Source organism: Glycine max, chromosome 19 (genome assembly GCF_000004515.6).
Source record: "Glycine max cultivar Williams 82 chromosome 19, Glycine_max_v4.0, whole genome shotgun sequence".
Lineage (NCBI taxonomy): Eukaryota > Viridiplantae > Streptophyta > Magnoliopsida > Fabales > Fabaceae > Glycine > Glycine max.
The window spans coordinates 917,298-933,808 of NC_038255.2; the positions used below are offsets into that span (position 1 = coordinate 917,298).

Consider the following 16,511-nt stretch of genomic DNA (forward strand, 5'->3'; position numbering starts at 1 on the left):
CCTGTATTTAAAACCTACTGAAAAAGAGAAAAACATAAGTTTAATAGATGATATAATATGATTGGAAGAAAAATAAAAAAATAATAAATATTAACGATGTACACATGTAGTGGGGAATTATTTATATTTATATATAAACTCTTGGTTGGCGTACCTTAGACATAATATTCATTTTATATATTACAATTCCAATGCGCTGTAAACTGTACCACAAATTTCTACAAAACTAATTAACATGTGTTAGATATGTATGGAGTTACTTCTAAGTTTTACACTCTTTTTTATCCATGTACATTAATTTCATCTCTCATAATCAACTTCAATTGCGATTTTTTTTATTTTTTTTATCATTCTAACGAAGAGAATGTAAATGTACCCTCATCCCCTTCTACGATGCAATCTGCATTCTCGAGGAATTTAAAAACTTTCATGGGCACTAGAATATTGTCACTGTTAGACACCGGAACAGCCATGGGAGGTGGGGGAGTGTGTGAGAGGTGAATAATTAAGCTGATGAAAGCACCATTTTAAGTGAAGGAAAAGTTATTCTACTTTTATTCCTATATCATTCTACACTGAAGGAAATAAAAGTAATATTTCTGATTATTCATTGATTTTCTTTAGTCATGATTAGAGAGTATATATAGAGAACTTAATCTCATCTAACATAGTTATAATAAATTCTGTCTAAAACCAAAACCTACCTAGAGATATGATTATTATTAAAAAAACAAATAAAGAAATATCAATATTAATACTAATAATTACCTAAAGGAGTCTAAGGATAGGAGATGGATCGTAAGAGTCATCAGTGAGTCTAATCTATCTTGAATATTGAGAGCTATATTCATCACGATAAAATAAAATACAGTTTTCTAACTTATTATGAAGCTTCTAACATGCAAGCAACGAGTAAAAAACAAAGTTACTCAATATACTCTACGCACACTAACTAAGGTTGCTTTGGTAAAGATCTCACTCTTAGCTGGGAATTATGCATGGTCTGAGCAAATATAAACATATTCCAGTCTACAATCCAAAATTTGAAAATGAAAATCCAAACTAGTGCTTAACTAGTATGCATCACACGCATATTATAAAAAGCAACACCATCGTATATATGTATCTATATCTATATAAATGTCATATTTGACATTGAAATTTAAAGGACAGATAGAAATATAAGGTCAAGAAGGAGTTAAAAAAAAAGAAAAAGAAAGGATTAAATATAAGGTCAAGAAGGAGTAAAAAGAAAAAAGAAAAAGAAAGGTTTTAAACGGATGTTGATATATGTGACATCAGACTACTGCAGCTCTTCCGTTTAAGTTAGAGAGCTGAAAGCCACTTGGTTTCAAATCTTGATCACCATCCTCATCATTTTTACTCTTGCAAGAGCAGTAGCAAGCATACAATATAAGCTGAATAAGCCCAGAGATTGCTCCGATACCATTGCTGATCTGCAAGAATATACAAAAGTAACAAAGAGTTTTAGAATGACAAAACTTTAATGTGATTCTTTAGGTGCTTTCGGCTAGAGCTATCAAAAGTAGCCCAGCCCATAATTTGCAGCCAAAAAAAATGAGTTAATCTGGCCTAGTGCAATGGGCCGGTGAAATACAAGCTCAAGGGTGTTGCTAGGTGCACCCAGCACTATTGCTGGTGCACCCAACATTTCACTTGAATGGGCAAAAATGACCTTCGATTAAATTTAAAAATGAAAAGGCGCACCCAACACCCCTTTGCCTTTCTTCTTCGTATTTTTCTTCTCCTCCGCTCTCCTCCGTGCATCTTCGTCAGCAAACGAAGTCAGCATTGATGGGTCACGTGACCTACTTGGGAATCCCTCAGCATCATCACCAGCTAATCCCTCAACACCATCACTAGCTTTTGCACCAGGTGCAGGTACGTCCTCAGTCATCTTAGGAACATTCTCAGCAACAGGGGCAGCTTCCCGTTGCCTACGTGCGGATGCAGTAGGTCTACACCACTAGGGAACATCATCTGCATGATGATGATCCTGTCTACCCAGGGCTTTACCTATAACCCTACCTAATGCACGACCTAAACCTCTGATTCTAACCATGATCTGTAAATCATGACGAACAAGTATTTTTTTTTGTCAAATTCACTATTCACTATTCAAATAATAATAAACCTACATAACCCTAAGTTCTTAGCCCTAACTTATAAACCCTAATCCAATCACCTTAAACACTAACGCCTACGCCATAAGCCCTACACAAAAACCTACGCCAATAAACTAAATCCTAGACACTAAACCCAAAGCACTACATATCTATAATTTCTAAAACTACAAATAACATACAACCATATATATTAAACCCTAACATCTTAACTAAACCTTAAGCTAAACCCTAACTACTAAAGTAAATCCTAAGTTCAACCTTAGCCACTAAAATAAACCCTAACCCATACATATCTACCATTTCTAAAACTCTCAATAACATACCGCCATATATATTAAACCCTAACAACTAAACTAAACACAAAGCTCAACCCTAGACACTAGAATAAACCCTAACCACTGACCCTACCCATACATATCTACCATTTCTAAAACTCTCAATAACATACCACCATATATATTAAACCCTAACAACTAAACTAAACCATAAGCTCAACCCTAACCACTAAATGAACCATAAGAACTAAACTAACCCCAAAGCTCAACCCTAGGCACTAGAATAAACCCTAACCACTGACCCTACCCCATACATATCTACCATTTCTAAAACTCTCAATAACATACCACCATATATATTAAACCCTAAGCCCCACACAAAACCCTAATGTTCCCCTAAGCCCTAAACTAAACCCTGACCACTAACCCTAACTACATACCACCATAAATATTAAACCCTAACAACTAAACTAAACCCTACACTCAACCCTAACCTCTACCCCCTAAGCCCTACGCCCTAACTAAATACAGTAAGCCCTACGCTCTAACTAAACCCTAGCCACTAACCCTACTCTCTATTTTCATGCAAATATATTAAACATCAAAAACAAAAATGTTACCTAATATTTACTATTAAACATTAAAATTTATTTCATATCACCATGCAATCATACATATTTTTTTTTAAAATAAAAACAAAACATACATATTTTTAATACAAAACAAACAAATACAACTAAATTTATTAAAAAATTTACAAAATTTATAAAAAAAAAAAATTAAAGTCTTCATACGGATGAAGTTCATCCATAAGTATAACTTCATTCGTATGTCTCATACGGATGAAGTTACACTTACAGATGAACTTCATCCGTATGAACGTTACAAATTCATTAACACATATGGATGAAGTACATCCGTATGTGTAAAACACAATCCTATTCTCATTTCTAACCTAAGTCCTCTACCCTAATGTTACAGGCCATTAATGGGGAGGAAAGTGAAACTAACATCGATGACAGAGAAGAAGCACAAAAATGCAGTTCCAAACGACCACCAACAGAGAAGACGAAGATGCGCGGAGGAGAGCGGAGGAGAAGAAAAATACGAAGAAGAAAGGTAAAGGGGTGTTGGGTGCGCCTTTTCATTTTTAAATTTAATCAAAGGGCATTTTTATCCATTCAAGTGAAATGCTGGGTGCGCCAACAATAGCGTTGGGTGCACCTAGCAACACCCCAAGCTCAAAAACTATCAAGTCTTTTTGCCCAGACTTATGGGTTAGACTGGGCCAATAGGAGAATAAATTAGTTTAATTGGACTAACAAGAAAGTGAGATCTCAAGTTAATATTTTGATGTATTTTTCTTTTAATTGAAAGTATTATATGTTAGAATTTTTAGTCAACTTGTATGTATGTTTTTTACTTTAAAAAAATAATAGAAAAAAAAACTTTTTGTTAGTAGATCTAAAACTCAAACTTTAATCGTTTTATTCTTCTTTTGGTCGGATTAGATGCCATACAAAAATTTGGCTTCATATGATTGGGTCGAGCGGCTCATTTTGGCAATCCTATTATTTGTCTTGTTCTAACTTCACCTTGATAACCCACGTATTAAAGTTTTTGTCAACATATATTACTGAGATAAAATTTTGATTCTGATCGGACAACAACACCAAAAGCATTTATCAAACTGTATCTAAGTTTTGTTTTGGAACAACAACCATGATTGACAAGAAATATGAACAATACAGAGAACTACAAGGTGAAAAATGAAGTTTCTAATTACCAGGACATAAAGGTCAAATGGGTGGATGAGAGCATATGTTGTCCAACACGCACCATTAAGGAAGTTAGCCAGAGAGAGCCAGAATGGCATGTATTTCACACTCTTAGTTTTTATAACCTTTGCCTGTTCATCATGCATACAAAGACAGATATATAACATGGTATGAAAAGATTTATACATGAATTGTTTGATGAATGTATGGCTCTATAATTTATGGTAGAAATAAAATTGAATAAAAAACTTACCATAATTGTAAGAGGGGAGACATACATCATAACATTGAAGATATCAGAGAGAACACCAACCACTAACGACCTTTGGCGAGTGCCATGCAATGCCAGCATTGTTATAAGAGCAACGGCAGCAAAGAAAACAACCTCGATGAGAAGAAAAATCAGTAGCTTTTTCTGAAGTTATTTAGGGAAGAGACAGTAGTGAGTGGCAGAGCCCAGGAATGAAAACATTCAATTTAAAAGGTAATTGAATAAATTAACGCAGAACATTTGAAATTCATTAATCAAATCGATTGCGTATTGCATCTCTTTAAACTTAATATTGATTTCATATGTATCCAGTGTGGTATTTTTGTTAGCTATCTATCTAATCATTAAAAAGCTAGACTTGCTGACAATTATTAAAAGCAAATTAAAGCAATGAGTTACAGGCAAATTAGTTTGTGATATGATTCTTTTTTTAGTCAAATACTAAATTCAGTCAACTAAAGATTCAACAAACAAAAAAAAAAAACCAGCTAATAATATTAGTGATATCATTATTTTAGTGTTTTTTTTTCATTTTAGTCGAGTAGGAAAATTATTAAATAATAGTATATCAAAATCTAGTATTTCCTTATAAATATATATATAATTGGGAACCTCCATTTCATAGAATATTTATTTATGGCTATATGAAAGTGAGTTAAATGAAATCTGTCAATATAGTAATCTGAAAATATACATGCATTTTTATAAAAAAAGTATAACTACGAGGAACAACAAGTTGAGTATTATGTGTAAATATGACAAGAATTACAAGTTGTTTTCGTATTAACTACTACTAATTAAGTACTAAGCAAGGAAAAGTTTAAAATTATTGCATTAATTACCATAACATTTTCCAATGTAGAGGATTAAATAAATTAAAAACATGTGAGGTTGATACTTCAAAAGGATTCATGACTGCTCAAGAGTCAAAAAAGAGAGTTGTGTAGGCCATTCTAGACCTTACATTATTAGTTAGCAAGAGAAGAACCAGGTATTCATGAAGTGGGGGACCATAAATATATGCAGAAATGAATTGAATTGAATGTCATAACAAAATAAAGAGAAAACATACGCACCCGTCCTTTGTTGGTAGCATAGACATAATATATGGTAAGATAGACAAACTCGAACGCAAGCCCAACGCTGTTGATAGTGACAACTAAAATGCTGTTTGGGTGCACAAAAGGCATTCCATAGAACACCCAAAACGCACAATTCAACACCGTTGCTATATAAGGATCTGGCTTGAACTCCTCCACCGTCTTCTTCTTTACAATTCCATAGAAAGTTGGACTGCAATTCATTTAAAAAATGTGTTTCATTTTTATATAATAATTGTTTTTTTTTTCAACTATCATAATTTAAACTTTTGGTTTCTCGATGAAACCATAAGATATTTCTATAAATTTCGATCTAATTATGAGATTAATTAATTATCCTTCTTCAGTAGTATATTTTGTCAGAGATCAAACTTAAGTTCTTCTCATGTTAACAATTGAGATATTTATTATTATTTTAAAAGACTAAGAAAATATTATATTTATATTTATTTGCCCTAGATGAGATGAGTGAAACTAAGCAGATATTTGTTCAGTTATTTAGGATAAGAAATAATAGTAAAAGGTTGTAGCCATATGTGTGTATTTGCATTTTATTAACTATTTGTAAGTTTAAAAATGAAGAAAAAAATTAAGTTAACTATTTAATTTGACAGAAATTACAAACGTTATTTCTTTTCAACATGTTTTTCTTTTTAGTCATCTTCAACAGTAATAAATTAGTCAAATACTGTTATGCTACTATTTTTTAATAATAAAAAAATACTTGAAACTATAAATAATTTTCTTAATCATAAATGACATATATTTTGAACTGAACTTAATAAACTTAGAGAGAATAAGTTACGCACGAATAATATAAAATATTTTACATTAATATTTATACGCAATTTACTATAATAAATTTATTTATTTTTATAATAATTACTTAAAAGTCATATCAATAATAATTTTACGATTAAACGATAATGTAAAACTTCTCTACATCAGTACATAATCATTAAATTCTTAAACTAATAAGATAACTACACTAAAATCATACTAATGGTTATTTTTAATTAGTAAATAATAGAGTAAAAGGTTTTTATGATAATAATCCATACTTCCTCTATTCTCAATATATATAAAAAAATATATTATTTTTTTCTCAAATATAAATATAAGAAAAATCAAATTAATTATACTTAATTTAATACTATTATTTCTAAAAAATCCTTCATTTACTTAAAATTTTAATTCCAATTACTCTTTTTTATTCCTTGTACCAAGTTTCAATGAATGATAAGTTGGGGGAAAACCTAATTTTTAGTTGAGATTGATTAAATTAAATGTGATTAACTAATTTTCTTCCAAAAAAACTAATTTTCTTAATGAGCATGAATTATTTTTTTTCTTATATTTAAGATTGGAGGAAGTAACTATTAAATTCTTTATAATGAAAAAATAAATTATACATTAATAATGATATAAAACAATTTACATTTTCATTCATTCAATTATAATAATGTATAGTAAATTTGATAGTCTAAAGTTGTTTACAGCAACAACATGTAAGTGTTATGAAACCTGATTCGGTCAAACCGGTGATCATTTCAATATTGGATTAGTCATGCGATTGACTCGGAATAACCTGATCAAACCCAATTGATTAAGTCACCGGATCTTGGTTGAACTGACAGTTGATTTTACGAAAAACAATTTTCATCCTTACGACGTTGTTTTGATATCTCATTATTATCCATTATTATTTTGAATTATGAAATATAAATAAACTTTTTTCAATCAAATAATATTAATTATATACTTATATATAATAAATATGTATATAATTTTAAAATTTTAATATATATTAGATTAAACTAGATCAATTACTAACCAACCAATTGAACCACTAATTCACAGTGAATAATCGGACTGTATCATTAAATTCATTTTTAATTACGATGCAGTACAAGAAAGAGTTTAATTTGGGTATGACGTTAGTACGGAAATTTTACATTATTATTAATCCTACTATGTCATCCTAAAAGTCAAGCATGACATATTTACTCTAAAAATAACAGCAATGAATCACGCACACATAACAAATTATGGGAAAAAACAGAGCAAAGAGAAAGAATGAGTGTTTACGCAGGTGAAAAGAACAAGCCAAAGGAAATGATATTGCCTGCACAGAACACAGTAACCTTAATTAGTCATGACAATGCCAAACCAATTAAAAGTTGTTTTTCATTATTATTGTTGTTTTTATGATTCACTTTTCAAGCATAAATTGATCAACGAACACGGAAAAAACTAGAACGCAAGACTAGAATTTTCTTTGCCAAATCATTTACTACTCAGATTTTGGTTCAGACAGAGAGAGAGAGAGAGAACCTATTACGCCGACGACGTTACGAGCAATTGCAGCGCTTACCATTGTGGAAGCTCTTTTTTTTCTGCAGAGAAAATTTAATGCAACAGAAATTCATAGAAAGGTAGAGAAAGTGAGAGAGAGAGAGAGAGAAAGAGAAGAATAGAATGCATGAGGTTGGAAGCAGGGACCAGAGACAGGTACATTATATACTGGAGGCTTCTTTTTATATTTTTGGGAAAATGGTGATATTATATTAATTAAAAAAAGAAAGAAAGAAAGAAAGAACAGATATTGTTCTCTTCTGGTCAAATCTATTTCCATGTCAAAGGTCTTCTTCACCTTTCATTTTAGTCATGAAATCAGTGCATCCTAGTCAGTTATGATGAAAACTTGAAAATGTTATCCATAATGCATTGAATGACTTATTTTGATTTTTCTTTCTGAATGTCTTATTTTAATTTAATTAGCCACATTTAAAAAAATGTTAAAGATATAATTAATGAAATTATATAAATAAATAAATAAAAAGAGGAGTTAAGAGTATTTATGATAAAAAAATAATATAATACAATGAGAAAAAAAATTATAAATTTACACATTTATTCAATCACAACTCGCTGTATATAATAAATTTATTATTAATTTTTAAAATAATTATTCTAAAATAATTTAAATACTAATTTATAATTAAATGAAAATATAAAACTATAATAAATGAAATTAATATTTTAAATTTTATAAAATATATTATGCAACTTGCTGTATATCTTTATCTCTTTTATTAATTAAATTTCATTTTCTCAGCTACTACTCCACTAAGAGTACTCTATAAAAAAATATTTAATACTTCAACAACTTTATAAAATGACAAATAATTTTGAACAATGTTTTTTTTTCATAAAATGTCATATAAAATGAAATAAAGGGAGTAATCGAGTTTTTAATTTATATGCATGGTTAATATAATTTTTTTGATACGGACAGTTAATGAGATTTCATCATTTTATCATATCATTTTTTTTATTAATATGATGTTGAGATAGGATAAATTATGATTTGGATATATGTGTAAAAATATTTTATACTAATAATATTAGAGAAATACTAACCACACATATTCTAACTCATTCTCTATTAACAACTTAAGTTTATTAGAAATGAAAAATATAATATAGCACATTCGTTTTATTTTTTTTTTATAGAAACACATTCTCTATTAATAACTGAAATTTATTATAAATGAAAACTTAGAAAATATAATGAAAACTGAAATGTATTATAATTTTTGATAAATTTTAACTAATGATGAAGGATGTATTGAAAATATATTTGTAACCATAGTTGTGAAACCTGATGTGATCTGGTCATTAACTCGATCGAAGTAGTGGGTTAGTGGTCCAACCGGTTGGTTAGTAATTAATCCGGTTTGACTCGATATATATTAAAAATTCAAAATTATATATGTATATATTATATATAAATATATAACTAACATTATTTAAGAAGAAAAATTCATTCATACTCCCAAATCTAAAATAACAAGTGATAATAATTAGACATCAAAATGGCATAGAGGTTTTTTTTTTTTGTAAAACCAACCGGATTGGACCGATTCAACCGAGATTCGATGACCTAATCGTTCAGGTTTAGCAAAGTCATTCCGAGTCAATTGTGTGACCGACCCAATAATAAAACTAACCCATTTAGACTACTGAATCCTGATTAGACCGATCTGACCAGTAAGACCGAACCTGTTTCACAATTATGTTTGTAACACTCCTCAACTAAATAATGAATATGCATAATGCATTGAATGTTTTCTTTTAAATTTAGCTACATTAAAAAAATAGATTAAAATATAATTAATTAAATGAAAAAAATAAAGAGAAGTTAAGAATATTTATGATACATATTAATGTTTAAAACAGATTTTTTTTGGTTTGTTACATAAAACATAATATTTTGAATGTACTCTAATTATTATATAAATATAAATCTACATATATAATATATAACTTTTATAATTTTCAATTTTTCTCTTAAATTGATTTTATTTTTTCTTAAATAATAATAGGACGCAAGTTCTCTCAATACATTTTCAAAAAATTTATAGATATAATTGACTAAAAGAAAATTTGAAAATAAAATTAAAAACAAAGATAAATTAAGAGTATTTATGATATAGAATAATATTGAAGAATTTAATAGCATACATTTTATAACATAAACATTTAAAGAGATTTGATTATTTTATTATGTCATTTTTACATCAATATATTTTTATCCCAAAGAATTGAACTAACTCACATAATCAACCGCTAGACACATTTATATTCTTTATATTAATATGATGTAGTGATAGGTAAATTCCTATTAAATATTTATATATAAAAAAATTTACACTAGCATACATATACATTAAACTCGGTAATAAATATGCATAATAATAACTTCTTTTAAATTTAGATACATTTAAAAAATAATTATTAAAAAAATAAAAATTAATTAAAAGTAAATATATAAGTTAAGAATATTTATGATGCATAATATTTGTTTAAGAAAAATATTTTGAATGTACTTTAATTTAATATATAAATATAAATACACAAGTGCAATATATATATATATATATATATATATATATATATATATATATATATATATATATATATATATATATATATATATTCTTAAATTTATTTTATTTTTGCCTAAGATAGTAGCACACAAGTTCTGCCTTATCCCTTCTACCTAATACCGTCAAACTTCTACTTTGCTTATTATTAGGAAGGAAAACGGAAGAAACGAATGAAATAGCTAATAAATAAATAAATTTATTCAACTGTCTAGAAGTGAAAAGAGAGAGTGAGTGACTGCCATAACAAAATAGATTCCCTCTAAAAGTTGGATAAAAAGGAGAATGATTTTTGCTTATAAAGAGGAAATTATCCTTGTTAGGGCAAATATTTTTTATATTTAGATAATAATTTGTTTGTGTTCAATCTGATTTTTTATGCAACTAATTTGAAATAAAAGTAATTATTATACAAAGTCACAACAACATTGTGATATATTGTTACTTTTAGATGCTGATATTTTCAAATGAGTAGATTCTAATTAAATTTTACTTATAAAGAGAAAGCAAAATATGAATTTGTGACTAGCAATGTGCTTGACGGTAGGCAGGAAGTGGCCATGGTAGGTCAAGGGATGTTGAGGTGCGTCACGTAATGATAATGATAGTTGCCATGGTTAAGTAATACGTGGTGATTTAGACAAAAATATATATGTATACATTAATGAATAGAGTTGTTGATATATATAGTAAAACTATAAGTTAAATTTTATTCAAACCATTTTTGTCACATGTGATATATATGCACAGCTATCATTACGTACCCTATTAAAAGAAAAGAAAAAACCAAAGTGTTACAAAGAATTCAGATAAATTACTGAGAGAGACTGAGATTGATGATGGCGACGAGTTTGGATATATATTTGAAATGCTAATTGATTCTCGGGTTATAATTATTTTTTCAAAATAAATTTATAAAGAGTAAGAAAACAATTAAAATGAGTTAAACATCGACACAAAATTTAAGGGTTTCTTTTTTTACCAAACAAAATATTTAGGGGACGTTGATAGGGATAAAATTTTTTCATTCCCAAAAATCTTAATTACTCAAAATTTATAAAATATATTTAGTTATTCTTAATATGTTTCTTGTGAATTAAATATTTTTGTAAAATAAGTAGTTAAAATTTTTCCTTCATTTGGAAAAATTGGATTTCTCCTCTTCACTCCTTGAGAACATTTTTGCTAAAAAGTAGGTTAGAATTGATTTCCAAAAATCATAATTTTTTGATTTTTTTTTATTAATTGCAAATCAAATGTGAGAATTGCATTTTTCCAATTTAAGATTTTTAGAAATTAAAAAAATTCATCTACGAATTGTTTTCAAATTTAAGATATGTGACAATCTTTTTTTATTAATTGCAAATCAAATGTTCCCTTAAGGTTCAAAGTTCAAACTATAACAACGAATATATATCTTTCATGTTAAATATATAGCATGTAATTAAAGCCAATAACTATAAGTACTCTATTAGTGAAATGCAAATTGGATAGTACGTGATTATGCTTCTAAAACGAACACATACTGCGAATTATTCCAAATTGTTAAATGACTCAAAGTAGAAAAGTGGACCCTTAAATTATTTCATACATTAAATGAAAATGGGAATAATCATGTGACTCTCGTTTTAGAGCCCACGTATTTAAACTTTTTTCTATTCATAAAAAGTTAACTTTTTTCTTGACAAAAAATTTAATTACTCTTATATTTTTTATTGTATTCTTTTATACTTAAAAATATCAAATATTTAAATTTTTTTATTTTGAGACACTGTTTTAGTAGTTTCTGAAAAAAAATATAAATATATTTGAAAATAAAATTTTTTCTTTTATAAAAACAAATTCTACTTTCTATAAAATTTCTGAAACATAAATCACTTTTTATACATTCTTACTTTTTTAAAATAAAAACAAAAAATGCCTTGTTTTGATAACTTTTCTATAAATACTTATAAAAAAATGCATTGAATTTCTCATACAAGTTAAAATTAACTCATGAACATAATTTTTACATATGTAAAGATCTTTCATTTAATTTCTCAAAATTCAATTCATTTTACCTTCTTATTTTATTATCTTTTAAGGGAAATAGGCTAAATCACTCCACAAAAACCTATAACCTAAGTCAATTTTTTTATTAAAGCCTATACATTTAGTTAAAATAAAAAGGACATGTTTTAGTCCATTCAAAAGTCTTTTTGCCTTAACACTGACTTATTTAAATGGACATAAATATTTGTGATTAGCTTGTACTATTAATTAATATATTAAATTTATTATAACATATCAAAACTATATATTTATTTATTTATTTAAATATTAAACATATTGACCTACATAAAAAGTTAATCTTATAAGTTTATTGAAAGATTAATTTATATCTTATTTAAAGATCTTATTGTAAAACATATTTTTAATTAATTTATCATAAATATGTTTATATTATAAAAATAAGTTAAACTCAATTCTTATAAAGTATAATATCGTGCATACTTAATTTCATATCTATCTTTTGTATTAACTTATCCCAATATAAGCCTTCAAACATGTTTGTAAGTGATGTTAAGCTTTTAAATAGGTTAGGTTGCCTTTAAAAATTGTTTACAGCAGATGAATTGACTAGGTTCTGGCCATATATTATCACGTATCAACTAAGAGCTAGTATATTCAGGCCGAACAAAATTTAATCTAATCTAGCCTATTTCAACCCGTAGTTATAAATAGGTTAAATTAATTTGTAAAATTATTTGATAATTTTTAATTAGGTATTTAAATTAATTTTTTCTTTCATTTGAGTTGTTGAACTTGTATTTATTTTTTAGTTAAGTTTATTTATTTTTAATTAGGGGGACCTACTTAAAAAATAAATACAAATTTAAGGATCTAATTGGAAAAAAAGTTCATAAAACCTATTTAAAAATAAAAAATAATTCCAGGACCCAATGAAAAATTATCAAATCTCTACATGTCAGGATTTTCACCTAGCAAGTTGAGAATATTGAGTTAAGAATCCACAAAGTTGTGTAGACGAGGATACTTATCCGCTGAGATTTGATAATTTTTAATTAAATCACTTGACTTATGGTAATTTTTAGGTTAAATTGATCCACAGGTACCCATGTTTTTACCAAATTTTTAATTAGCTAGGTTCATGATTTTTTTTAATTGGGTCCTGAACTTTATTTTGTATTCAGTTGGATTTTTTACCTAATTGTTGTTATAAAAAATTAATTGCAAACACTTAATTAGAGGTATAAAAAGTGGGCTAGTACTTTTAAAGTGTGTTATAAACACAATTGAATTAATTGTGAGTATTTTTTTTATAGAGTTTTAATGTTTTGCAAGAGTCAAACAATTATGAGAGATTTATGAAAAAATAGATAGGTTGAATTGATCCCTAGAGGTTAAAACTCTACATAAATCTCTCACAATTAATCCAATTGTATTTACAACATACTCTAGAAAAAGAAAAAAAAAACATACTCTAGAGGCACAAATCTACTATCTGCACCTCTAATTAGTTTTCTGCTATTAATTTTTTATAAAAAAATCCAATTGAAGAAAATAATAACTTAGGGATCCAATTAAAATAAATAAAAGTTCAAAGATCTAATTTAAAATTTAGTAAAAGTATGAGGAACTTTGGAATAAGTAAATCTAATTTTTAAATAGATCCTTGATTTTTTTTTTCAATCTAGAACCCTAAATTTGTAAAAGTAAAAGTATGAGGACCCTAAATTTGTATTTGTTTTTTTTTTGTTAGGATCTAATTAAAAAACAAATAGAAGTTAAGGAATTCAATTAAAAAATATTAGAAATCTAATTAAAAATTGTCAAATAATTTAGAAATGCGAAGATTAATTTATCCGTGTGTGTGTGTATATATATATATATATATACTTACAATTTTTTATCTAATAAACACGAATTTATTATTTTGCAGACTATTCACAATATATTGTCTCTCTGTATTGGTTTAATATCTTTAGGCATATTATTTGTTAATTAAGACATGTACATCAGTACATGTGGAGAAAAAATAATTTTATATGGATGAAGACATTCCGTTGAGACTTCTACTCTTCATATGCATGGATTCCTTTCCCTTTAAGAGATAGTTACTCGTACTCATCATTTTCAAGGGGCATATGCTTGGAAAAACAGTGGAGGTCTTCAGAATCACGCTTGAGGAAAAAAGAATATTACATATGAATTAATATATATAATTATGAGAGGAAATCAAATTATATTTGTCCTAATTAAAAACACCGTTAACTAAAAGTAAGCAATATATATATATATATATATATATATATATATATATATATATATATATATATATATATATATATATATATATTGTGTTAGGTCAAGAATTTTAGTTTTTAAAGCTAGGTCAAGATTTTATCCTAGCTTTTATTGCAAACTTAATTTTTATATAAAAAGTTTACTAACGTAAATCACTTTCAATTTAAATTAATTTATTTTAAACCAAAATTAGTTTTATTTATCAAAATTAAATTTCTAAATACTCATCCAAAAACACATTGATTAAATAACTAGCTGCTCTTTGCATGTTTAGCAAGGCAAGCTTTGTCTACTTGCAATGCAAATTGTAAACAGACATGAAAATGAGAGGGGAGGTAAAAACAATTGAGTATACCTTTTCTTTAGTCTTTGGTTGGTTTGAGTTTGTCTCCCTCTGCTATATATATTTCAGTGATGAGCAATCTTTGAAAGAGGATCTGGATGATCATACAAATTGCCTTCGAATTTGAAGTGCACAAGTAAATGAGTGTGTGTAAGAGTTAGGTGAATGGAGAAGGATTTATGAAGATCATCAGAGCAATGAAATCTAGCTAGCAATTACCTTAGAGAAAGTTCACCAATGAAAGTGAAGTAATAAAATTAATGGAGAAGGATGAGTTAGTCTCTGAGCCTCTGATTACTGCAAAGAACGTGGCCATTCTCATCAAAGTGCGATGGGTGCAATATATGTTATTGCTAGCATAGGAGAAGAAATGGTTTTATTATTCGAAATCCTATTGCTTTGGATGCTGCTACAGATTATTGGGATAAGAACGTACATGTGTTGAAGCTTGGACGGGTGGTTTTAAGTTGTGCTTTTAACTACTGGATTAATTATTAATTCTAAGAAGATATTAATTTATGGTTCATTAATTAGTCTAATTTATAATTAAATTATGGTCAAATTAAGAATAATTAAAAAATGTATTTTTTTATTATTGTATGGTACATTAATCATTAAATTAGATAAAAAATCAATACTAGGTTAAATAATAACTATATATATATATATATATATATCAAGCTTTGTAATTTAATATTAATCATTTATGTAACTTAAAAAATACTAGGTTCTAATTAATTCTTATCCAAATCTATATAAATTTTTACTTTTTTTTTCTTTACAAAATTGACCAGTTGATTTTATGAGTTTTTTTAGAGATTCAACTTTTTTAAAGTGAACAATTACTTTAGAGAATAAAATAAGAAATTTAAATCATTAATGAGATAATGAACAATCAATACTACATGTATATACACACACAATAAATTATAAATATATTGAAACATTCACCGTTAATTTTCTTAATAACAACTAATCTTACTATCTTTACAGAAATCAAATTCTATCCCGGAGTATACAATCAAATTGACTGGTCCAGCCTAATTTTGTTTTTTATAACCTAAATATTTCGTTAGAAAGAAAGACTTGCATAAATTGAGCACAATAGAACCCAATACAAGACAATGTACAGATAGTAATACACCAAAAGTTAGAGAAACAAATAGCTATCTGCCAAATCAAGAAGACACTTAATTAATGTTGTCAACAAGTGTTTGATCAATCAAGTGCCATAAACTGTAGGCTATGTGGTGTGGGAGTTCAATTATACTGGATTTTGACTCTCTTTGTTTTGGTAGTTGCTTTCATTGATTGCCCTTGGAGATCATCATGAAGCAATG

At 27.3% G+C, this 16,511-nt stretch overlaps 1 protein-coding gene across 1 annotated transcript; it reads right to left on the reverse strand.

The window, feature by feature from the left end:
- Positions 1 to 958: 958 nt before the first annotated feature.
- Positions 959 to 15,645, reverse strand: SWEET48 (sugar efflux transporter SWEET48). The gene is made up of 8 exons (XM_003553837.5): positions 15,391 to 15,645; positions 15,184 to 15,286; positions 7,906 to 7,967; positions 7,660 to 7,696; positions 5,548 to 5,764; positions 4,454 to 4,615; positions 4,209 to 4,331; positions 959 to 1,457 (listed from the first exon to the last, which is right to left on the reverse strand). Exons 3-8 carry the CDS (start codon positions 7,946 to 7,948, stop codon positions 1,299 to 1,301), a joined length of 741 nt encoding a protein of 246 aa, XP_003553885.1. The 5' UTR covers positions 7,949 to 7,967; positions 15,184 to 15,286; positions 15,391 to 15,645; the 3' UTR covers positions 959 to 1,298.
- Between the last annotated feature and the right edge of the window lie 866 nt (positions 15,646 to 16,511).

Coding starts and splice junctions, on each gene's coding strand:
- SWEET48 (XM_003553837.5), bottom strand. CDS start 7,948: ATGGTAAGCGCTGCAATTGCTCGTAACGTCGTCGGCGTAATAG. Junction 5,765..7,659: donor GGCTTGTTCTTTTCACCTGC/GTAAACACTCAT, acceptor AATGAATTGCAG/TCCAACTTTCTATGGAATTG. Junction 4,332..4,453: donor TCTCCCCTCTTACAATTATG/GTAAGTTTTTTA, acceptor CATGATGAACAG/GCAAAGGTTATAAAAACTAA.